At 39.5% G+C, this 25673-nt stretch overlaps 2 protein-coding genes across 6 annotated transcripts in view; one reads left to right on the top strand and one right to left on the bottom strand.

Annotated features, from left to right (window-relative positions):
• Positions 1-19600, bottom strand: part of YARS1 (tyrosyl-tRNA synthetase 1) — a 36289-nt gene extending 16689 nt beyond the window's left edge. For both annotated transcript variants that reach the window (XM_036885211.2, XM_036885210.2), the window contains exons 1-5: positions 19382-19600; positions 16095-16241; positions 15788-15963; positions 9967-10096; positions 8009-8089 (exon numbers count right to left, since the gene is read on the bottom strand). In XM_036885211.2, coding sequence (XP_036741106.2) covers positions 8009-8089; positions 9967-10096; positions 15788-15963; positions 16095-16241; positions 19382-19438 — 591 coding nt within the window. In that variant the 5' untranslated portion in view covers positions 19439-19600. The remainder of the gene's footprint in view (positions 1-8008; positions 8090-9966; positions 10097-15787; positions 15964-16094; positions 16242-19381) is intronic.
• An 81-nt stretch (positions 19601-19681) lies between these two features.
• The window catches only part of S100PBP (S100P binding protein), a 31823-nt gene continuing 25831 nt past the window's right edge, over positions 19682-25673 (top strand). Inside the window, exons 1-2 of one of the 4 annotated variants that reach the window (XM_036885212.2) lie at positions 19684-19886; positions 25461-25576. The gene's annotated coding sequence lies outside the window, so the exon portion shown is untranslated. Of the gene's footprint in view, positions 19887-19949; positions 20279-23783; positions 23824-25460; positions 25577-25673 lie in introns of those variants that run through there. The other 3 variants (XM_057499955.1, XM_057499956.1, XM_036885215.2) reach the window with 3 other exon arrangements.

Here is a 25673-nt window from a genome sequence, read left to right on the forward strand (position 1 = left end):
ACAAGCGCTTGTGAAAACTGGGTGGGTGTTCTAAAACTTCCAGAAAATTCTAATAGAAGATATTAAGCATTAATGCTAATTTAAGTTGAACTAAAAAGGACATGTCCTTATGGTTATCAGCTGCCTAAGTTTACCTAAGTCATTGAAATTGATGTTATCTGTTAAATCTTTCAAGAAAAAATGCTTAAAGAGAGGCCTGACTTTGTCCATTGTTTGGTAAAAGTTTTGTGAGCATAGTTGTTAGGAATGAGTAAACTAAATAAGTATAGCAAGTAAACATCTTAATAATAGTGTGTTAATGTATTACAGTGTGTACAGTGTGTATATCTACAAACAGCCTGAAAATCTTTGTGGTGACCTAAAATCTTAAAAGTTTTGCTAAGTTAAGTAGACATATTTTGTGCTTAGTGAGAGATTGTGCTGTAAAGTACATGGTTCCAAAATTATAAACTGTGTTCATAAATTTGTTAATCTAAAGAATGCTAGTGCAATGGTTTACAATAGCCCACTTCTCAGTGTTCACTGAAAATTAAAGTTCCTAATGGTTTTAAGGTCTAATTAAAGCTACTTAAAATAATAAAGAAAACATCTCTACTTGCTAAAAAAGATGTGTGGTTTAATAAGAGAAGGTATAAGGAATGGAAATCTGTTTTGTTGAGGGTAAAAGAAAGCAACTGTTCTAAAGAACAGCTATTTATTTAAAGAGGAAGAACTCTAAAGGTAAACAAAAAAAATTGTAGAAACTTTGTGGAAGAATTAATATGGTCATGCTATGTAAAATTTAAGCAAGTAAGTCTTGATATCAAGTACACAGCAATTAGAATTTTGTTCTCAGTTAAAAGGACAAAGTTTTCTTAAACTGTCAGTCTGCTCTTAATGTTGAAAACTTACAAAAATTTGTTATATCAAAGCAGTTTTCTCATGCTTAAAGTCTCAATGAGTTGTCTAAGTATTTAAGAAAATGAGATCTTAATATTAAAAGGACTAAAAGCTAAGCTTTGCTAACAACTGTGTAATCTTCTGTATTTGCCTTTAAAACATTTTATTGTCATTCTGGTTAAATAGATAAGTTTTGTTTCATAGTCACTTATGATTCTATTTAGGCTTTTTAGGCAAGTGCCTTAAAATTTTTCTGACAGCTTCCCAAAATCAAATTCAAAAAGGTGCTTTTTACCTCTAGTTCACTCTGATATTTTCCAGAGGGCCCTTGGAACATGTCAGAGGAATTTTTTCTCTTCATTGGGGAAAATATTTGGCTAATTTGGCTTATTTATCTGATATATATTAACCTGGAAAGCACTGTCAAAGGGAATGATGCTAAACTTTGTTAATGAATGTTTTATGTTACAGAAATATCCAAATTTTCTTATGTCAACTATCTTATAGTAAGCTCTCATCAGATCTTTAACGATAGTCATTTGTAAGTCTTTTGTCGTTTATAGTCACTGTTTTATTACTGGATTTCAGCAGCACAAGTATTGGTTACATAAGATTAAGTAAACTAGGGAAATTATTTTGTGGCTTTTTGTTTCAAATGTTGCTGATAAAGTGTTTTAAGCTTTTTCTCTTAAGCTGACTGACAATAGTTAGTAAATGACAATACCTTTGTAAGCAGAATTGAAACATTATCTTTCTCTCTACCTAATCCCTCCAGAATTTAAAAACTCTCAGTGACTATTTTTTATATTTCATAGCAGTATGTTTATTTGCATAAACTCAATGAGAATCTGCTTTCCTTGTAAGAGGACCAATTAAAAACACTGGTTATATTACCAAGGCTTTGACAGGAATGTTATACCTGAGAGACACGTGTGTAAACTCAGATATGAACAGACAGCTTTAAGGAACTAAGGTTGACTTTATAAAGCCAACAAAGCCTGGTACCTTGCTCACAGGGTTCCCAGCAGCCTTACCAGGTCAGTAAAGAAGGTCACTTCCTGGCAGGTGCAGGAACCTCAGGAATGTCTTGGGAGCCTCAAGAAGAGAGGAATTCACCCAAATCTACAGGTACTGCAGGCACAACCTGATGGCAAGTCTGGCTTGGCTTTCTGGCCTCAAGAGGGCTTTAAAAGTCCAATCTGAAATTCCTTATAAAAAATTCCAGCAAACCACATTTAAAAGATCCTATGTAATTAATTGTTCTTCTTGCTGCACTTATGCAAATAGTCAAGCCAAGTGTTAATTATTTTCTTAATCTAGTTAATTCTAATAAAAATGAGGGTGATTTCAGAGAAAAGTATTGTTTCAATAATGCAGCCTTATCTATATTAAATCCTAATACTAGTCATTGGGACGTAGACTAGATCCAGAATTCTAGTTTCCTCAAAATATCTAGCTATGATTCTCCAGATGTTTTAGTTTTCTCCCATTATTTCAATTAAAATTTTACTGTTTCTAGTCCTCATATTCAGCCACGCATTCTTTATCTTGTCAAGTTGCCCCAAAAAGGAAAATCCAACTCTAGATGTTGCTACTTAACCTAATAACATGATTTGTTCTATCTTGCCTAGAAGCCATAAAACTGCAAATAGTAATAGAAATGGAACCCTGAATAGAAGTGCCAATCTTCCAAGACCCTCTCAACTGACCACTGTTGGAGACCTAACTGCACCCTTTATGGGCCCCCTCTCAGCATGAAGCAGCCAAAACGGTCGTTGCCCCTTTTCCCTAGCAGCAGCTAGGGTCTCCATCTGTAGAGGAGGGAATGAGACAGGGACCTTGAGCTTAGACAGAAAGGATGAGGGCCAGCGACTTCTTCATGAACATATCTCCTTGGGCAAGGGAAACAAAAGCAAAAATGAACAAGTGGGATTAAATCAAGCTGAAAAGCTTCTGTACAGCAAAGGACACCATCAATAGAACAAAAAGGTACCCTACAGTATGGGAGAATATATTCATAAATGTCAGATCCGATAAAGGGTTGACATCCAAAATATATAAAGAGCTCATGCACTGGCGGGAGCCATGCTACTCAAGCTATGTAGCAAAGCTCAGGCTGGAGGAAGACCCCCACAAAGCAGGGGCCTTCACAGCTGGCTCCCCCTATTACCCACCTTGATTTTGTTTTTCTCCATTCTACTATTGGCTTTGCTTTTACTTGCATTTTTACTAAGGGTTAACTAACCTTTGCTGAGCAGTGTGGAAAGGATGAGAACATAAATTTCCCAGAAGCTTTTCAGGACAGTGCTCCTGAAGAATGGAACACGCAGGGGCCAGATAGTGATCTTGGCATAAAATACCAAAACCTACTATTAGTTAGTCAAACATTGACCGCCTCATCTCCACTAAGTGAGAATGCCCCCCTTTTTTATTACAATGCTAGTGAAACTAGTGATGCAGAGTCTTATAGAAATAGAGTTATGAGAGAATATTGAATAGAATAACCTTGTCTGACACTTAATCCATCTTCTCATGTTTTCTTCTTTTTGCTATTTCTATAGTTTTTCTTCTTCCTTCCTAATTACAGCCCTTTACTAGAATTTGTGCCTCATACGTGAAATTACCAAGTACCATAATTCTTCCAAGAAGTAAAGATACCTCAAGACAAGTGCTGGGCATAGAAGCCACAGGGCATAAATCGGCAAAGAAGTGAAAAACTAACATTTTCAGAGAACATTACTTCTCTCTCACTTACCAGCTTTATATCTCCCTGTATGGCCCTGGAAGATGGCTGGTTAGCCAGAGAAGGGTAAGATTCCTCAAGGGAGGAACAACCTAAGACAAGCACAGTTGCAGGGGGGCCATCAGGTGAGAAAATGGGGGCCAACAGAGGTGAGGCTTAGAACCTTCCCCCCCCCAGTTTTGAGAGAAATTGTCTGCACCTGTGGATGTTTTGTTGCCCTTGTCTAACTTGGATTAATACCTAGTCTATAGGCACAGACCTGATCATCTACACTTGCCTTCTTACAGTTCTAAATTACGCTTTCTATCTATATCTTGCATCTACCTACTACATCAACATTTTATTAGAAATGTAAAGGAGAAAATGTGAGATTCACATATAAAGTATAAAAATCAAATGAATAATCATACATCATATTTGACTTGATTGTTTATAGTTTGAAGTTTGTAGTTAAAACAGAAACAGTTTATATGATATGAATGTCTTTGCATTGTTCACCATGTAAGAACTTGTTTAGTCCCTGCAGTAGTGGAGTCATGGAGACCTGTGTATTATATGTCAGGGAGATTTTGGTATCCACACAGAAGAAAGAGAAATGTAGATAAGAAGGGGAAATTTAGTTTGCTGCTTACTGTGCCCTATAAAGAGGTGTATAATGAAGATATGAGTTTATGATTTTAAATTGGTTATAAATTTATTAAAGCCTCTAAGAATATTTTTGTGGGAAAGAATCATAGCTAATTGTGGCAGTAGGTGACCTGTATTTCACCCTGAGCTGATAGACTCCATAGTCACTGCTACATACTGCACGCTCCTACGGTCACATGCACTACTTAGAAACTGCGTTGCATAGAAACATAAAACATAAAAGAGTACATGTTGCTAGGAAAAGTTTCGGTCAAGGAACAGAAAATGATCACCTGTCTAACACTTGACCAACCATGAATAGATTAGAAAGAAGAAGAAAGAAAAAGTTTGCCTATACCTATTAATCAACTATGGATACCAATTAATCAACAGAACAATAAAAAATAATCATATCCTTGTGCAAAATGGTATAAATAAAGCTGCCATCGGCACTTTGTCGAGAGACCACCTCCATCTGACTCTGTGTCCTGTCTCTCCGTGCACCGACTCCGTCTCATCCTTTTGGGCTTCACACCCCTCTGCTGGAGCTAGACTCTGGCAATGCACCTCAACAAAAAAAAAGCAAATAATCCAATTAAAAAATGGGCAGAGGAGCTGAGCAGACAGTTCTCCAAAGAAGAAATTCAGATGGCCAACAGGCACATGAAAAGATGCTCTACATCACTGGTCATCAGAGAAATGCAAATTAAAACCACAATGAGATATCACCTCACACCAATAAGGATCACCACCATCCAAAAGACAAACAACAACACATGTTGGCAAGGTTGTGGAGAAAGGGGAACCCTCCTACACTGCTGGTGGGAATGTAAATTAGTTCAACCATTGTGGAAAGCAGTATGGAGGTTCCTCAAAAAGCTCAAAATAGACATACCATTTGACCCAGGAATTCCACTTCTAGGAATTTACCCTAAGAATGCAGCTGCCCAGTTTGAAAAAGACAGATGCACCCCTATGTTTACTGCAGCACTATTTACAATAGCCAAGAAATGGAAGCAACCTATATATCCATCAGTAGATGAATGGATAAAGAAGATGTGGTACACATACACAATGGAATATTATTCAGCCATAAGAAGAAAACAAACCCTACCATTTGCAACAACATGGATGGAACTAGAGGGTATTATGCTCAGTGAAATAAGCCAGGTGGAGAAAGACAAGTATCAAATAATTTCACTCATGTGGAGTATAAGAATAAAGAAAAACTGAAGGAACAAAACAGCAGCAGAATCACAGAACCCAAGAATGGACTAAGTTACCAAAGGGAAAGGGACTAGGGAGGATGGGTGGGAAGAGAGGGATAAGGGTGGGGAAAAAGAAAGGGGGCATTACGATTAGCATGTATAATTAGCATGTGGGGGGGAGCATGAGGAGGGCTGTGCAATACAGTGAAGACAAGTAGTGACTCTACAGCATCTTACTACGCTGATGGACAGTGACTGTAATGGGCTGTGTGGGGGGAACTTGGTGAAGGGGGGAGCCTAGTAAACATAATGTTCTTCATGTAATTGTAGATTAATAATAACAAACAAAAAAAAGAATAGGGTGAGGGCCTCCGGAAAAAGCAAGGCAGGATATCTGCAGTCAGAGCCATGCAACTACGTGCAAGGAAACCCCCTACCAAAACTGTGTTAAACATTAAGCTCTAGAGTCATTCTTCGGTGAGATCAGTTAAAGCTCAAAAGGCCAGGAGCAACTTGGCCTGGAATGGTTGAGTGTTCTGCAAATAAAGAAGGGTATCTCAGCATAACCCGTGACTTCACTCTAAACAGCCCTAGCAAACAGACAACAACGCAGTCCACCTTAGGGGCAGGGCAGGTGGTAGAAGTCCACACCCTAAGCCCTCTCTTCACATTATCAAGGTAAATGTGGTGGGGGATGCATCCTTCCTGCTCTAATAGATAACCCTGGAAATAGTCATGAAAGATTTCTCCGAGCTCTGCCATCTGATTGTGATGACAACTTGAAGCTTTTAGATCCCACCTCTGTTGCAGTTGCAGCGGCACTCATCCCGCCAGTTCCTGGATTTGTCGTTGGAATGCAAAAAGAGATATCTAAGCTGGCCTGTGTATACAATAAGACAATGAAATTGACTGCTTCTGTATTATCTGAACTCAATCAAGAGCTAGGAGAAGTGCGAGTTGCAGTGCTTCAGAATCGGGCTACTATATATGTCTGTTGTTAAAAGAACATATGGGATGTGAACAGTTTCCAGGAATGTACTGTTTTAATTTGTCTGATTTTTCTCAAACTATTCAAAATCAATTAGACAATATTCATCATATTATTAATAAGTTTTCACAAATGCCTGTGTTTCCTAACTGGTTTTCTTGGTTCCATTGGATATGGCCAATACTTATAGGTTTACTTCTATTATGTATTTGTCCTCTTGTTCTGGTAATGTGGGTACGTCATTTGATCACTAGCTTACTGAAGCCAATACATGCTTATGCTACTTTTCAAGAAGTAATGTCTAAGAAGTGATTGTTCTCTGTCTACATTACCCCCGTGAAAGTCCGTGCAGTGAATCATTGTATTTTGTGATTTTTATGATTATGGCTGGACATAAGAGTATGAGGAAAAGCATCGACCTACTTCAAATGCCTCTTTTTGCTGCATGTTATCTTCCTGTATGGCCCCGGAGGATGGCTGGTTAGCCAGAGACGGGTAAGATTCCTCAAGGGAGGAACAACCTAAGACAGGCACAGTCGCAGGGGGCCAACAGGTGAAGAGAAGGGGGCCAACTGAGGCAAGGCTTAGATCCTCATCCCCCCCTTTATGTGAGGCATTCTCTGCTGCTTTCGCCCAGCTAAGTTAATACCTAAATTTAAAAGCGGACTTCTTGCTTGTATTAAGCCCCTCTGTTTTGGTGTTCCTTATTAAAAAAATAAGGGGGAAATGTGGGATTAATATATAAATCAAGTATGAAAATCAAATGTATAATCATATATGACTTGATTATTTTTCCTGTAATTCCTGATAAGTGATCAAGAACAGAACAAATAAGACCAAAACAGTTTCTGTGACCTAATTGCCCTTGCTATTGTTTCAATACCATGTAAGACATCCTGCCCCAGGTGACTGGAGACTGCCCAGGATTAAGTTTAGAGTTAGTTAATGGTTGACTATTAAGTCCCCCCCACAGAATTCTATTGTTGTTAACATGTATTTGCTCAATAAATACAAAGGGTACTCTCTCAGCATCACTCTTGCGCTCTTATGTCTTGAGTCCCCTGGCTGGTCCTTTCAGGTCTTTGATAACTCATCATGTCTCCTCCCTTATCTGTGGATCAGAAGCCGGGAGGGACCAGCACATTTGTGTTGATTTATTTCCTCCTTTAAATCTCATGTCAGAGATGAGTGGCTTTTAAAAGATCCCGAGCAACACGGACCAAATGCTCAGGGAAAGAACGGTAGTTCTGACTGGTAGTGTCTTTCCCTGGAAACTGAGCTATTAGGAAAGATGCAAATTCAAGTCTGGGGCAGCTTCCCAGGGGCAGCAAGAACATGGGCTTTTGAGTCAGAGATATCTGAATGCTAATTTCTGCTCACTAACTGTGTGATAATGCACAACTTTCTTATTCTCTGTACCCTTGGTTTTTTCATCCACAAAACAACAAGCATAGTACCTCCCATACAGTGTGGTTATGAGTGGGTAGGAGTGGCATATTCAATGATCTTTAGCTGCATACCTCTGAGGCACAAAAGAAAAAAGACAGGAAAGAGGACACCAACCTTTTCTGCAAAGGTAAAAATCTTTCTCTGATCAACACCTCCAAATTGGGCATCTACTTTCAAATATTCTTCATCCAATGCCTGTGGGAAAAAAGACACATGAGCATTAACTCCTACTGTATTTCTTCTATATGGGTCTTGGAAATCAGAAACTTTGGAGAATCACTAGAGTTTTCAGAAGGCAGAGGTAGGAAACACAACTAAGCAGCATTCAGCCTCCTTGACCTGAAGAGCTGCATGAACGTTTGCTGAGTGCCTGCAGTGAACAGCACTCCATGAAGATGTCACAGGGCAAAAAAAAAAAAAAAAACAGTCGCTGCCCTACGGAAGCTCACAGTCCAGCAGGGAAGGGAGGGAAGACAGAAGACAAACCATAGTCATGTCAAAGGCACCTTCTGAGTAAGAGCCTGGGACAAATGTCAAATCAGTGGCATAAGAAGTAAGTGCTTTGAGAGCTCAGGACAAAAGGCAAGACTAAACTAGAAAAGAGTTACCATCATTATTTGTCACACAATGCTAGGCTAGTGCCAGCCCTGTGGGCAGACAGATGAATCAGACCCAGACTCTCCCTCTGTGAAGCCAGTTGCCTAGCTGAGGAGAGAGACGTGTACACAGGTCATCTCAACACAGTGTGCCAAGGGCTAAGTGCTAACACAAAGAAACTAGAGATGACCTCTATCTGGTAGACACTCAGCAATGAAGACTTCCTAGGATCAGCTTGGTTTTGAGGAACATATAAATGTTTTTCATCATGCAGAGAAAACAAAATGTAAGGAGGCACAGAGGTGTGATGTGTGCAGGTAAATCACGAGTGATTCAGTCTGTAAAGCAGCAACTGCAAGGGGATGTAGGGAGTGGTTAGTGATGAGGTCAGAAATGTAGGTAAGGACCCTGAAGGTCACGCTGGGGTGCCCAACACCATCCTGGCCAGTGATGGTTTTAAGGCGAGGAGAAACATGACCTGCAGCACAGAAAGATCATGCCAGTAAGAGGACAGAGAACAGAGTGGAGCCCTGTGGGTTGGAGACAAAGAAAATAGTTGGAGGGCTGCTTTAAGAATCCAGGTAAAAAATAATGAAGAGCTCAGTCAGTGGGATATAGAGCAAGAATGAATTTAAGGGATTTTTAAGTAGAATTGACCAAATCTAGTATCTGATAGGATGGGGAGGTGGGGAGAAGGAGGAGGAAGAGAAAGGTGAGCAAGAAGGAAGAATTCGGAACTGTACTGTCTAAATAGAACTTTCTGTGATGATGAATATGTTCTATAGCTGTGCTGTCCAATAGGTTAGCTACTAGCCACATACAGTTTGTGAGTACTTGAAATACAGCCAAATGTGACTGGAGAACTAAAAATTTTAATACTTTTAATAGCCATATATGACATGTGACATACGACTGTGTCTATGACTACCATGGACAGTGCAGATCCAGAATGTCTCTGGGTTTAACCTTTGGAAAGATCATTTTGAGATGACAAGGAAAGACTTGATTCCTTCAATCAAACATTATATAAATACATAAAGAAAAAGTTAAGTCTATGTACATTTTCATCCCACCTTCCTGAGCTAGTAACTAGCACTGACAGCTTGGGCTGAGATTTTTCATCTCTCTTGTTGCTCATACAGATTATACACACACAACATGTGTTAGTTCTGTTTAATAGAAAATAAGATCATCCCTAAAATTTACTTTCAGACATCACTCTGAAATGCCTTTTCTTCAATTATGAACATAAAGAAGAGGTGTGAGATGAGCAGTGTGGTAAAGGACAGATATGCAGGGGCGGACTTACACCTGAAGAGTCAGAGTGTTTGGGGAGTCAGCGGGAGGGGGAGGGAAGGAAAGCCCGCAGCAGGTGGGGGTACATCAGTCCAGCGGGGGCTAAGGTAGGTTTCATGATCAGTGTTAGAAAAAGGGCGGAAAAGGTGGTTGGGCAACTCTACCCTCCTCCTGAGTACCTGCAGTCCAGGGTACAGCAGACCACTCAGCAACGGGTGGTCCACCTGCTTTACGACCTCAGCTCCAGCTTTCTTGGCATCGTGCTGTGTGACCATGGAGGAGAGTCTGTACGCATCTAGTGTGTACTCTCTGAAGAGGAAAGGAATTGGGGACAGCTGTAAGACCGGGCCTGGGCCTCAGCTTCAACCTAAAGCACATTAATTAGCTCTCCCAATCTTAAAATATTCCAAGACAGTACTGCCTGGTAGCTTCTAAAATGTTGAGTGGCCCATCCTCTCATTCAAAATACTACTTTATGTTTATGTGTTTCCTTTGTTAAGATGGCTTTAATTTATCTTTTTCTTTACTTATCTCTTGAAGTACTGTTAGCTTGCCATTCCCCTAAATTCTTTTTCTGAAATGCCTATTAAATATACACCAGAATTTCTCTATCTTTCATGTCTTTTAAACTTAAATACATAGAAGGAATAATGAACATGTAGAATAGTGTACTCATCAGTCAGTTTAAGAAAAAGGACCTAATTACTTCTGGAGCTCCTGTGCTCCCCTTCACAGTCCTATTTCACTTTCTTTCCCTCCAGGATACCTGCTTTCCTGAAGTTATGTATTTCTTTCTGGTTTTACACTGTTTTTATCTCTAAGCAATGTGCTGTAAACATTCTTAAATGTGTATCCTGGTTTATATGTGCAAGTTCCTCTGTGCATGCCTAGGAGAATTTCTGGACCACAGGGGACACGAATCTTTAAAAACATTTTTTTCATTTACGTATAGTTGATATACAATATTACATCGGTTTGACGTATACAACATAGTGATTCAACAGTTATTTACATTATTAAATGCTCACCCCAACTAGTGTAGTTACTGCCAACATAGAATATTACAAAATTACTGACAATATTCTCTATGCTGTACTTTTATCCCTGTGACTAAATTACATTATGATTGAGATTTTTGTGCCTTTTTACCACTTTTCCCTACTCCCAGATTTGAATCTTGAACTTTAGTTGGATAGTGGCAAACTATTTTCCAAAGTGGCTTTTATAAATTTTACTTAAAATATTTAATATTGCCATTATTCAAAATTTTGTCAATTTGGAAAACATGGTTTCTCACTGCAGTTTTAATCTACATTTCTTTGAATAATAAAAAGAGGTAAAGCATCTTTCTATATACATATCAGTCATTTGGTATCTTCTGCAAAATGCCTATTTAAGTCTTTTTTACTGGACTGATTCACTTTTTTTTTTTTTTTAGATAATTATTTTTTATTGAAGGGTAGTTGACGCACAGTATTACATTACATTAGTTTCAAGTGTACAACACAGTGATAAAACATTTATATACATAATTCTAGGTTCCAGCTATCATCCTACCAAGCTGTTACAATATCTTGACTATATTCCTTATGCTATACATTACATCCCGGTTACTTATTTATTTTACCATTGGAAGTCTGTCCTTTTTTTTTTTTTTTTTTTTGTGAGGGCATCTCTCATATTTATTGATCAAATGGTTGTTAACGACAATAAAATTCTGTATAGGGGAGTCAATGCTCAATGCACAATCATTAATCCACCCCAAGCCTAATTTTCGTCAGTCTCCAATCTTCTGAGGCATAACAAACAAGTTCTTACATGGAGAACAAATTCTTACATAATGAATAAGTTACATAGTGAACAGTACAAGGGCAGTCATCACAGAAACTTTTGGTTTTGCTCATGCATTATGAACTATAAACAGTTCAAATATGAATACTCATTTGGTTTTTATACTTGATTTATATGTGGATACCACATTTCTCTCTTTATTATTATTATTTTTAATAAAATGCTGAAGTGGTAGGTAGATACAAGATAAAGGTCGAAAACATAGTTTAGTGTTGTAAGAGAGCAAATGTAGATGATCAGGTATGTGCCTATAGACTATGTGTTAATCCAAGCTAGACAAGGGCAATAAAACATCCACATATGCAGAAGATTTCTCTCAGAACGGGGGGGTGAGGTTCTAAGCCTCACCTCTGTTGATCCCCAATTTCTCACCTGATGACCCCCCTGCGACTGTGCCTGTCTTAGGTTGTTCCTCCCTTGAGGAATCTTACCCGTCTCTGGCTATGATTCACTTTTTTGAGAATTGATTTTATAGTTTTTGACATATGATACTGGATATTAATCCTTTGCCATTATATGTGTTATATTTTTTCCCATTTGGTGGCTTGTCTTTTTACTTCACTTTTGATGTACTGTAGGTCTTAATTTTCATGAAGTTGAATTCACCAACCTTTTCCAGTGATTTGTGATTTTTGTGTGTCTTTATCTGCCATATAAGATAGTCCTATATACTGTCTTTTAAATATTTTATAGTTTGGCCTTTAATTAAATCTTTAATGCGTTTGGAATAGAAAGATCGTTTTTCTCCCATATGGATAACCAATTATCTCTGCACTGGTTTTTCTTAAAAAGTTTATTCTTTTTCTGCTGACCTACAAATTCCAGCTCTGTCATATGTCAACTTTCTGTATTTGTGAAGGTCTATTTCTGAACTCTCTTTTCTGTTCCAGTGGGTAATTCTCTATCCCCATGCTTTATAAATGACAAAGGATTTGGTATCCAGAATACATAAGAAACTCCTTAAGAAAAAAAATAGAAAAATGGACCAAAACTTGCATAGACACTTTACAGAAGAGGAAACACAAATGGCCAATAAAAGCATGAAAATAATTTTTTTCAGATATTGTACCCCTCACTTGAATGGTAGCTTGGATGGGTATAGATTGTTAGGTTGGAAATTCTTTTCCTTTGGAATTTTAAAGGCTTTGCTTCATTGCTCTTTGGTTTTCAGTGTTCCTTTTGAGAAATGCAAAGCCATTCTGATTCCTGACATTTTGTATACAATTTCTTTTGTCCCTTTGGAAGTTTGTAGAATACTTTTTTTTCTGTCCCCAGTGTTTTGAAATTTCAAGATAATGTACTTTAGTGTGGGTTTATATCATCAATGTGTTAGGCACCATGGGCCTTTTCAATCTAGAAACCCATGTCCTTTCATTGTCTTTAAATTATTTCATTGATGACTTCCTTCCCTCTGATCCTTTATTTTCTTTTATGGAAAACTTCCTATTCAAATATGGGAATCTCCTGGCCTATGACTCTGATTTTCTTACCTTTTTCTCTTTTCCCCCATTGCGCTCCATGAGGCCACAAAAACCAAAGGTCAAACATTTACAATTCAAGGAGCTCCCTCAAAGTGCAAGTAGTTTTCCAGTGTTCTACTTACTGTATTTGTAGATTCTAAGATGCATTTTTTGAACATTAATATCTCTGAAATCTAGATGTATCTTTCAAACAACAACATTCTATAACTTAATTAGCAGTATTTTTAAAGATATCTTAAATTACTGAAATACAATATCCCTTTGTATTCCCATTTTCATTTGGTTTCTGGACACTGAGTATTCTTGACTAATCTGTCAATTGACTAATATGAAACAGTGAGGAAGTTTAAAAAATATTTTATCTAGCAGTTTTAGTTGTTTTCAGCAGGAAGGCTGGTCAGAGTACCTAGTCTGCTAGACTACTGGAAACAAAGTCCTTATCCACATCTAAAACACACTTACAGTTTTTTTGGTCCATCTGTCTGGACTGCACTCTGGGTGAATTTCTTAGTAATACCTTTCAAATCTCTAATTTTCTCTAACTATGTTGAGTTTAGAGTTGATCTCCTCTATTGAAAGTTGGCTTGTGGGATTTCTTGTTTTGTTTTGTTTTACTTTAATGACTGACTTTTCCATTTCTACCTTATTCTGTTTTATAATTTCCTTTTTTAAAAAATGGATGTTATTAATCATTTGATCAATAAATATGAGAGATGCCCTCACAAAAAAAAAAAAAAAAAAAAAGGACAGACTTCCAATGGTAAAATAAATAAGTAACCGGGATGTAATGTATAGCATAAGGAATATAGTCAAGATAATGTAACAGCTTGGTAGGGTGATAGCTGGAACCTCGAATTATGTGGAACCTCGAATTATGTATATAAATGTTCTACCACTGTGTTGTACACTTGAAACTAATGTAATGTAATACTGTGCGTCAACTACCCTTCAATAAAAAAATAATTATTAATTAAAAAAAAAAAAAATGGATGTTATTCCTTGGCATTTTAGACCTTTTTGTCTTTTTGGTAATATCAGGGACAGAGCACTCTTACATGGCGAACAGCCTGGTTCTACGATGGTTCCTCTGGCTTTCAGCAGGAAGCCTGCTTTGTCCCCACTGCCTGCTTCCAGACTGGAATCTGCAGGCCTGTAACTTCAGCCCAACTCACGAATTTGCTTTTCAGCTCTATTTCTCTTACCACAGAGATGTTTACCTTGTTTTTGAACCTGGCTATGTGTTTCAGTTTTTTGTTTTTATATTTTTGTCTATCACTGCTGTGTTTGGAACAGAGGCACAGTGAAGTGTGTAGTTATAAAGCTATCTTCCTTTGAAGTCACTTTTATATGCAGAAAAAGATCAAGTGACTTTGAAGCAAAATAGCTTTATTTACTTCCTCTTCTCATATCCCACATTCCGTTCAATTTTAGGAGAATAAAAACCTTGCTTGAATGATTCACTGTTATAATCCCAATAGCTAGAACAGGGTTTGGCATATAGTAAGAACTCAATAAATATTCTCATGACTCACCTTTTCAGGTTTCATATTTCATCTTAGCATAGAGGTCTTCTCTAGTTGCCCTATTTAAATAAAAATCCCTACTCTCCAAGAACTTCCTCTCCCAGCCCCCCTCCACCTGCCTGCTTTGTACCTATCACCATCTGACACACTATATAAATTACTTTTTTTTCATTTTTTCATCTGTATTCCCTGCTGAAATGTAAGCCCCATCAGGATAGGGATTTTTGTTTCGGTTTACTTTTGTATACCCAGCACCAAAACAGTGCCTGCCATAGAACAAATGCTCCATAAATACCTTTAGAATATATATGAAAATCAATGAAACCTCAGGTACTCTACCAAGGCTATAGGCTCAAACATCTGTTTATATAAAGATGTTTATATGGTTTATTTAAACCTCTAATGTTCAACAGTGGGAAATGGTAAAGAAAATGATGTTAGATAAAGTTAAAAAAACTAACTTTCAAGCAAGAGATTTGGGTTCACTTCCGGCTTTTCTATTTTCTAGCTGTATGAATTTGGGAAAGTTAAATCTGAATCTATTTCCTTATTTGTGAAATAGGATAAAACAATGCTTACCTTAAAAAGTTGTTTCAAGGGTTTAAATGCAAAAGTGACTAGTACAGAGATACATGGCTTATTTGAGAGGTCTTAAAAATAAGTGCAGAGTCTGTGAGGCAGCACTGGGGAATTGCTTAGGAAATTAAGTTAAAAAATTAGGCCACAAGATTAATCTATGTGAATATTACAAATATGAACAAAACTGACAACGATAAGATGTAACAACTGTTGAGAAGGTGAGAAACAAGGGAAATATTTCTCTTTCACATTTCTTTTATCATTTGCCAAGGCTCGAAGGAGAAAGTGAATCTGAATTGTTCATCATTCTCCCATGTGCTATGAGCTCTACAAGGCCAAGGACTTGTTACGCTTACATGTGTACCTCCAACAAATAGTTGGAGTGACTAGTCAATGCATTTTTGATGGACGAATTAAAAGGACAAAGGGTATCCATTTTTTAATAGCTCTTAATAGGTAAGGCCAAACAGTTCCCAAAGCAAATTTAAAGAGCGTCTAGACTCCACAGGCCTATAATTAGCCAGAAGCCTGAGAGTCACGATGAGGGTGGCTGGTTAAGCACTTACTTGCTGAGCTGGTATTCAGTGCCTTTGATGAACTTGAGCTTCTCCAAGGGTACACCAATGCTCTCCAGCATTGCCTTGATCACATTCTCATAGTAGCTGGTTCGGAGTTCTAGAAGTTCCCATGGGGCTTTCATGTTATCCAGGTATGCGTGAAGGTCCGCAAACAGAACTGTTACCTGGGTAAGTGATAAGGGACAACTAAACTGTGGATTTGTCCAAGAACCTCCAAACCCCCTTCCTGCCCTTGTTAAGTCTCTAACGGCCATTCCCTAAGGGCGACTGTTTGGCATATAACACTACTTCTTACCTCACATCCTGCTTTCAGGAAGTCTGCAATCTTAGACATAGGCACGAAGTAAGCCACATGTGGCTTGCCTGTAGTCGCTGTCCCCCAGTAAACTTTAAGTTCCCGCTCCTTCAGGATCGCCTTCAGCTTCTCTTCTCCCAGAACCTCCTATTGTGGAAGCAGAAGGGCTGGTTCAGTGCTGGTGCCCTACCTTGCACATCCTTTACCTTGTGACAAGGAAAACAAAGGCACGTGTCACTGGGGGGCCAGGCTTGGGGCTGGCAGGGAGGTCCAGCCATGCTCTCAGAGCTGAGTGAGAGCCATTGCAAGCTGGTGATGTTGCTAGTAACACTCTAGTGAAATGACACAGAGGTTAGAGGAATGGGGCATGTCCCTGACCACATCTTCCTTCCAGCTACCTCTCACTCTCCTTCCTTTCACAGCCAACTTCTTGAAATAACTGTCTCTTCTTCTGGTCTCTATGCCTTACCTCCTTTTGCAATTTGAATTTCATACAGCATCACACCACTGAAAATGCTCTTGCGAAGATCATAGGTGACCTCCATCTTGCTAAACTCAATGGATGCTTTTTAGTCCTCACTCTCTCCCTGAAACACTCTCCTCTTTTGGTTTCCTTTATTTTATTCTCCTAGTTTTCCTCCTAATTCTCTGGCTGTTGACTCAGGTTTCTTTGCAGTTGTTCTTCCTCCTAATCATTAAATATTAGCAATCCTTGCAGCCCTAAGTATTCTCTTCTTACTCTACATCCTCCCTAACTGATGCCTTTTAGTTGCTTCAGTTACTACTTACGAGCTAGTAACTACCAAGTCTCCTGCTCAAACCTATATATGGAACTGTGCACTTGTTAAAAATCCAGTCAATTCAAACTCAACAGTTCAAAATTAAACTCAGGCTCACCTTCCTCCCTCCTCCCTAATCATCTTTTTCACTTATAATTTCACCCCTAGTGCAGTAAATGGTACTATCATTCATTAAGTTGCACAAGTTACTCCAAAACAGTTCTTAAAACCTCCTACTTCTCTCCACCTTCCCACCACTCTAGTCTAGGCCACCACTTGATCACACCAGGTTTACTGTTAAGAACCCCTAACAGGTCTCTCATATCTCTTCTTGTTCTCTCCATGTTCCAAAAGGTAGCCAAGAGATCTTTAAAACCCCAAATTTGATGAACTCATTCACCTATTTGAATACTTTAATGATTTCCCTTTGCCCTGAAACAACATTGGGAAAATCCTAAGAAGTTGGTATATGCTGCTGATAGAGACCTTAGTGTTTTGTTAAGTGATCCTTTGAAGAGGCTATTAGAAACCATGAAGGACAAATACTGTTTCCTTGGTTTAAATAATTTATCAGCAGGACTTGTTAAAATCTTATGTTCCAAGCTGGATGGAGCCTGATCCTGCATCCTCTGAGCCCCTGACTATTTGGACACTTGGAGAGTTCTCACTCCCCAAGGAAAGGGCTTATCACTTACCCTTTAAAAACTGACTGAGTCAACACCACTAGCTTTGTATATCCTTTGTCCCTGGCCAGCACTATTTCATGGAGAGAGGCTAGGAAACAAAGGATCTGGCTATGGGGAAGCATGTTAAAAATCTCTGGTTAAGATGAAGTTATGAGTGGAAATAACCCAAATGTCCATCATCTTATGAATGAAGAAACAAAATGTAGTATATCCATATAATGGAATATTATTCAGCTGTAATAAGGAATAAAGTACCGATATTGAAACATTATGCTAAATGAAAGAAGTCAGACACAAAGGCCACATATTACATGACTCCATTTACATGAAATGTTCAGAATAAGCAAATTAGAAACAGAAAGTAAATCATGTTACCCTAGGGCTGAGGGGAAGGGAAGAATGGGCAATGATTGCTAATAGCTACAAGGCTTTTTTGGTGATGAAAATGTTCTGGAATTATATAATGGTGATAACTGCATAACCTTGTGGTTGTACTAAACCCCACTGAATTGTACACCTTAAAAGGGTGAATTTTATGGTATGTGAAGTGTATCTCAAAAAAACAAACAAACCAAGCTGTGGATCAACCAGCGTCTCATTGCTCTTAGAATAAATCCCAATTTTAAATGCAGTCTAAAGGCCCTCATGACCTGGTCCCTGCCTACCCCTCTTAAACAAAAAAAGTAAAATGCACTGAATTGTGGGGTGGATGCATGGGAGGGGGATAAAGAGGCACAAAAATCTCAATCCTAATATAAGTTGGTCGCAGGGATGGAAGGGCAGCATTAAGAATATAGTCAATGTTTCTGTAATGTCTTCCTGTGTTGGCAGATAGTAACTGCACTAGGTGGGGTGAGGACTTAATAATGTGGGTAACTGTTGAATCACTGTGTTGTACACTTGAAACCAATATAATATTGTACATCAACTATACTTCAATAAAAAACACATTTTAAAAAGTAAACATTTAAAAAATATATAGTACATCAGAGGGTAGTGAGTTCTTTGGAGAAACAAAAAAAGTAGAGCAAGGGATGAGGCAGTTCTGGTGGTAGAGGGTTTATTTAAATAAAGTGAACAGGAAAGGCCTTCCTGCTAATGTGACAATAGTCAGTTGTCTAAAGGAGACAAAGGAATGAACAATATAAATATTTAAGTGCTTGATCTGCACTTTGCTCACTCTAGCTGAATTAGCTTTCTCTCTGAACCATAGTGTTTGTTCTTCCCTCTGGTTCTTGACCTGGGTTTCTTCTCCCTCCCTCCTTCCATTCTTCTGGTTAACTTATGCTTCTGCGGTTCTTGGAAACAGCAGGAGCATATGCGGGGTGAAGAGGTAATCTGCATCCATCAAGCAGTTCAGAGGTGACTCCCTTAGTCTTCCCTGACACTCCCCAGCCCTCTCCCCTAATTATCTTTCAAAATTCCAGGTATAGTACTTTCCAGTACTTGCTTCACACGTTAATTCTTTGGATTATGGATCATTTTAAACGTACGTGTGATTCCCTCCAGACAAGCTTTGGGAGGGCAGGGCCCTGACATATCCTTAGGGCCTGGTACATGGGGGCGGGGGTGAAGGGGTGCGAGACCTGGATTCAAACCCCGGCCGATGCAAGGTACTGCACATAGGAGGTGACCCCAGTGCTTTCTGTGCTACCCAAATAATTGCTGTTTGACTGACTGACCGACCAGAAGTGAAGTATGCAGTTTCTCTCAGCGCGGAGTCCCCGACCCCACACACTTGGGACCCCAGTAATGGGGCTCAGAATCAATGGATCTTGGGCCCCCAGCCTCCAACGGCGCATTTCCAACCCTGAGGCCCGACCTGCAGGTTCCGGGTAATAAGGTGCAGCTTCTCCTCAGGGCTCAGAGTGTCCCCCATTGCTCCGCTGACCCTGTCTCCCGCGCTCAGGCTGGTAACCACGCTGGACCCTTCTTCAGTCGCCGCTGCCGCCGCCGCCGCTGTATGCGGGAACTGTAGCGTGGATCAGGTTAGGTTGCATCAGCTGAGCTCTTCGCTCGGCTTCCTCGTCCTGGAACCTTCCTGAGAAAAAAGTCAGGAGCAGCAGAGAGCCGAGTGGGTCGATGAGACTAAACGGGGTGGGGCCACTAACCGGGATAGGCGGTGCGAAGGGCGGGGTTACAGCGCTTGCGCGAGGCGCAACCCCTGGGAGGCGGGGCTACCTCCTGCCAATCAAGGCCTGCTTGCCCGCCCCCTGGCGCTGGTCCGGCTGCCTCGGGGTGGGGGAGGTCGGGAAGGGGGCGATAAAATGGCGCAGGGGGCGGAGTGAGGCGCAGTCTTTCGCCCGGCTTCGGCCCCGCTTCCGGAGGTGAAGAGCGGGAGGGACTGGGGGTCGGCGTTTCCCAGCTGGGAGGGGTATGGGGGCGCCTGTTGCTTCACCAGGGGGCTGGGAACACGGTCCGCCCCGTTGAAGGGTTGGGAGGCCCTCACCCTGGTAGGAGAAGGGCCCATTCTCGTTCCTGAGGTGATGGCGGCGGGAGGGGGTCGTTTCCCTGCCTCCCACCTCCACGTCGGCGGGCCATAGATGCCCCCACCCTGCTCAGGAAAATAGAGGCTGTTTGGTCACCAGAGAAGCAGGGAGCGACGTCGGTTCTCCCTCTCCAGTGGGGGTCGGAGAGAATGGAGGTGTAGGTGGATGGAGAATGCCTCTGCCTTCGACCCCATTACGGCTGTTGCCTGGGAGGAGATCGCTGTCTTCAGGTGGGGGAGGGAGGGGAGTCTCGGGAGAGCGGGGCCTTGATCGGCCTGAGGTGTGGATGTGGATAGCCATCTTCAGGATGAGGGGTGCACCGCGCCGTCCTGCTTGGGGAGGAGCAGGGAGCAAGCCCGGGCTTCTCCCGCCCCGCGCGGGGAGGCGGGAATTCTAGGTCTTTACGGAGGAGGGGGCGGGGAAGTGCGAAGGCCTAGCCCGAGGGCGATGCCGCGCCTTGGCCCTTGGATTTCTGAGGGAGAGCAGAGGGAGCCCAAGCGGTAACCTACCAAGGGTGGATTTGGGCCATCCTTCTTCCTGACTCTCCAGGACTGGGCAGGAGGAAGGCATTTGGAACCGCCCGGTGAGGGGGGGCGGGGACTTGGTGAAGGCCAAGAAGTGATTGAATTGTCCACCTGCTGCCCCAACCTGATCTCTGGTTCCTTGTGGATTTGTCAGAGGCACCAGGCTTTAGCAAACCTGTCTAAATTATTAAAGAAAGAAGGAAACCTGTTGCTTCAGCTTAGTAAGATTTGGTATCTATGCCCCTGTGGGAGAAGAGTCCTTGGCACCCTTATCTAGTGAAATGTTACCTAAAGCAGAGATTTTCAGCCTGGCTATGTTTTTCTGTCCTACGGTGTTTCCAGTTACCTCAAAGGGAGTTGAAGAATTTTAACAGATAAATTCAGTTCACTCTGATGTTGTTTAAATGTTTTGCCCGTTTTATGGGGTGATAGTTTACTGAGTGCATTTTGTGCTGTGTGCCTCACATGGATTGCGTATGTAAAAAAATGTAAATCAAAGGCCAGTGAGGAAGTCTTTCGTCCTTTGGAAACCATCCTTGCTCTTGGCCATACTTGTCAGGTCCAGCTTGTTAATGCTCTTGATTTTATAGCCTTAAGAGAGGGATAGGTGGGGTGTGTCTGGTGTTGCACTTTTAGTGGCCTGAATAAAATAAGGCTTTGTGCTCTAAGGCAATAGGTTTTCTTAGGTACGATAAAAATAGAAAGGAAACCAGTTTCTGAGATTGCAACCAGGAGGTTAGAGAACAGAGCGAGGGGGTGGTAAACTGAAGTGTGAAGAAGGGGGTGGACAGGTAAGAAAGACATGGAAGGACAGAATGGGGTCACAGGAGGGATGGGGAGCAGAGGAATTAGTAGATAGACTTGGGCGACGGGAGAAGTATTCTTCCTTTAAAAATAAAGAACGTGAAGGTTACACAGCAAGTGCAAAGAAAGGCAGGTGATGGTAGAATAGCAGACAGAAGTACTAAGGCTGTCTTGTGGAACTTCAGTTTGAACTTTTAATTTTATCAAAGATCCCCCCTCACCCTTACAAGTTCATTAAATATCAGCTTTCATTAGTATAGGGCTTTTAATTGTAGAGTGCTTTCATACATGTCCCCTCATTTGATCCTCCTAATCTGTTTGAAGTTAACAGTGAGTAATTTTCCCTTGTTTTTCAGATGAGTGTTCTCATCTGTACTGAGGTTGAGGGACTTCTAGTGAATTGCTGAGGTCTCCGAATTTTAGTCCACGGCCTTCATACAAGATAATTCTGTGACCATTAATGTGCAGAATTTGCCTAATATTTCAGAGGCCCACATAGCCTCATCTATAATTAATTTAATGATAATATGATTGCAGCTGGGATTTAACTAGAAGAGATTAGAGCATACTGGATGAATTCTTAACAAGCAGGGATGAGGAGACGTTCTTTACCAGTTTAGCACTTCTGTTCCCTACCATTCCTCTGCTTTTTTTAAGACACTTCATGGGTCAGGGAAATGATGAAGGAGAGTGAAATAATAACTATAGCCGCTACTAATTTAGCTTTTAAGTTTTGACTGTAGTGTGCTGGTGCTTTTATGTTCATGATCTCATTTCTTGCAACAACACCATGAGGTAGATACTATGATGGTCCCTATTTTATAGGGGAGGACATTTGAAACTTAAGAATGTAATCATTTAATCTTTCCCCAGTGATTAATTTTAAAATATTTTTATCGTTAAATATTTTAAGCATATAAAAATTATAGGGTGTACCATAATAATGAATACCATTATACCCACCATCTTAACATTGCCATATGTGTTTTAGGTTTTTTTTTTGTTACTGTTTTTTAAGGAAATAAAACATTACAGTTAGAATTGAAGCTATTCATGCTCCCTTGTCATTCCTCTTCCCTCCACTCCAGCAGAGGTAACCACTATCCGGAATTTGGTGTTTATTATTCCTATGCATGTTTTTATAATTTAATGATAGATGTATGCATGTACAATATATGGAATTGTTCTTTAACAGATAAATTGCAAAGAAAAATGGGGAATCTAGAGATTAAAAATACAAGATATACCAACCAATCACAATGTATTGATCTTAATTTGGATACTGATTTAAAAAAAATTTTTTTTAATAGAACATTTATAAAATAATTGGAAATCTGAACTGGTATTTTATGATAAAGAATTGTTTATGGTTGAAATGATGTAATGTCTGGGATTTGCTTCAAAATAATTCAGTAAAGGGGGGTAAGTAGATGGAGCAAGATTAGCTATGGGTTGATAGTTGTTGAGGCTGGGTGATGGGTATATGGGGGTTCATTGTTATGTTATTTTTGTATGTTTTAAGTTAGAACAAAAATATTTTCTAAAAGGAGGAAATAAAAGTTATAAAAGAATGATTTGTGCAAGTTAAAAATTTTATGGATATGGTCCTGCTTTGCATGCTTCTGCTCCCAGACCTGTTGGAACAGTCTGGGGACAGCTCAGAAGAGCTGTCCTCTGTGCCTCTGAATGTCATGTGGTACAGAAATTGATGTTTTCAGTGTTTGTGAAGGAAATTGGTCCTGTGTATGCACAGTAAAGTTAGCAAGTAATGATGTTTTTCTTTTGGTGAGGTTTGGCCACATTCAGAGGTATTTCTCATGTTCTGTTCTACCTGGGAAGTCAAGGGAAGCCCGTGCATAATGAGATGTCTTAAATTATTTTTGCCAGTGGACCGAAAGCCCTTTTTGGTATCTGCATCTTTCATAGTATATTAAAGAGGGTACTGAGTTTAGAAGGTTCTGCCATTTATTGACTGACTCAGGGAAAGTCTCAAAAGGGTGGTAGAAAAAACATTGCCTTTGGAATTAGACCTGGGTTTGGATCCTTGTTTTATCTTATAGGAACTCTGTGTACTTGGTTAAGTTACATAGTGCTTCTGAACTTTAGTTTCCCAAGAGGGAAAATCTGTTGAACTCTTCTTTTGGTCAAGCAAGTGTTTGGACTAACCTCCCTGAAGGAGTTGGAATGAGAGAGGGGGTAGTGGCTCAGAAAGGGCTTCTCAGAAATGTAGCTGTTTAACCCCAGTGCCTCTAATACTTGTGCCTGACAACCACAAACTTTTAACTAAGTAAAAGAAAAGATTTTTTAAAAGTAAACTTTTTCTTACTGCTGCCTAAAGAAATAGCTCTATAAAATAACCCAGTCACTGATCGGAGAAATCACTTTTCTCTTCATAGAGGCGCCTGCTTAAGTGCCTGGAACTCCCTCGGAACAATGCAGGAATATTGGTAAAATAACTCTTAGCAGGTCTAAGTTTAAATACAGCAGAAAGCAGTGAATGTAATGGGGTATGTGTTGGGGACTTGATAATGGGGGGAATCTAGTAACCACAGTGTTGCTCATGTGATTTTATATTAGTGATGCCAAAACAAACAAACAAACAAACAAATACAACAGAAAGCTTAACTTCTTTGATAAAACAATCTATGTTACAGAGTTCTGTGGAAGGCTAGGGTTAAAAAATGTGTCTCAGTACTTGGTATTCAATACTTCTTCCCTCTCTTTCCTATCTCATTTATGAGTGAGTTTAACTAGGTTCTTTTTTAAAATATATTTTCTCCCAGTTTTAATGAGATATAAATAACATGTAAGATTGTGTTAGTTTAAAGTGTACGACATAATGCCTTGACATATGTACATATGGAATGATTACCACAATAAGTTTAGTTAACATACATCACCTCACATAAGTTTAGTTAACATACATCACCTCACATACTTAAAAATTTTTTTTCCTGTGATGAGAACTTTTAAGTTCTGCTTTCTTAGCAGCTTTCAAATATAAAGCATAGTATTGTTAAATATAGTTACCATGCTGTACATTACTCACTAGGTGTCTTCTAAAATTCTATAATCCCTGTCCTTCTCTTTCCCTGTACCATTTTATATTTTCTTATATTTTTGCATAACTTTCAATGTTGTTTCCCTAGCAGATTATACATTCCTTGAGGGTGGAAACCATAGCTTTATTTCTTAGAAATCATATAAAGATATATCTAGCTCAGTGCTGTGTGATGATGTTAGCTCAGAAAATGTTTTCTAAAAGAATGTGTGAACTAAAACTAATTCAGAGTGTGAGGTAGAGGGAAGTGGGATGAGGGGAAATTCTTAAAAGGCTGGATAAGGAATCCTCCAAATTGAATTTGGTGTTTATTCTTACAGCTTTTCTCAGATGTTGACATGTAATATGTATCACCTTGCCCATCTAAAAAATAATAAATAAGATCCATCATTAGCTGTAAAATTTAGGTTTTAATTATATAAGTAATATATAAATATTGAAGTAGAAAAGTAAAATGATACTGACTATAAAGTCTCCTCTTGACCTCTCAGTCCCCCTGCAGGATATAACAGCTATTGGTTTTGTGTTTGTATTTTTCTAGACCTGTTCTTTGCATTTATGTATGTATTGAAAATGAGACTTCTGTATGTGTGGTCATGATTAACTTTTAGATCTAGGAGGATATTGCCTAGTTGCCCTTCTCTATCCCTTCTCCAATTTATAAATGAGACAAGTGCAGGTGGTTAAGTGGCTTATCCAAAATGTTACAACTAGTTAACGACAGGACCAGGATTACAACCCAGCTCTTTGTACTCCCAAGCCAGTATTAATCCTCCTAGAGCAAATGTTACTCTTAAGAAAGTACGAATTGTTGGGAGGAACAAAACTAGTTCCTTAGTTGCATAATTTTTCTCTAAAGATTTTTCTTTGATGTTCTTGACTCAAAATCCAACTTTCTGGGATTTAAAAAAAATCAAAATCAAAATTAATAGGTAGAACACCTTAAAACATAATACAGTTGACTTTGTAATTAGCAGAGTTGAAAGTGATGAGAAGATCCTCTAATTTTCTTTGTGCCTGCAGGAAGGTGGGAGTCAATCATTTTGACAAGTCTCCCAAAAGGAACAGCTAGCAGGAGCTGAAGCTTTTCCCATTTGGTCTCACGGCAAAGGCAAAGATCACGCCAGCAGCTCCATACAGTATGGAAGACAATTCTCTCTCTTCTTATATTCTTAAAGATTTTGATAATTTCAAAAGCAATACCTGTTTGTTTTTTAAAAGTGTAGACTGTGAAAA

The sequence above is a fragment of the Manis pentadactyla genome, chromosome 4 (assembly GCF_030020395.1).
Source record: "Manis pentadactyla isolate mManPen7 chromosome 4, mManPen7.hap1, whole genome shotgun sequence".
Lineage (NCBI taxonomy): Eukaryota > Metazoa > Chordata > Mammalia > Pholidota > Manidae > Manis > Manis pentadactyla.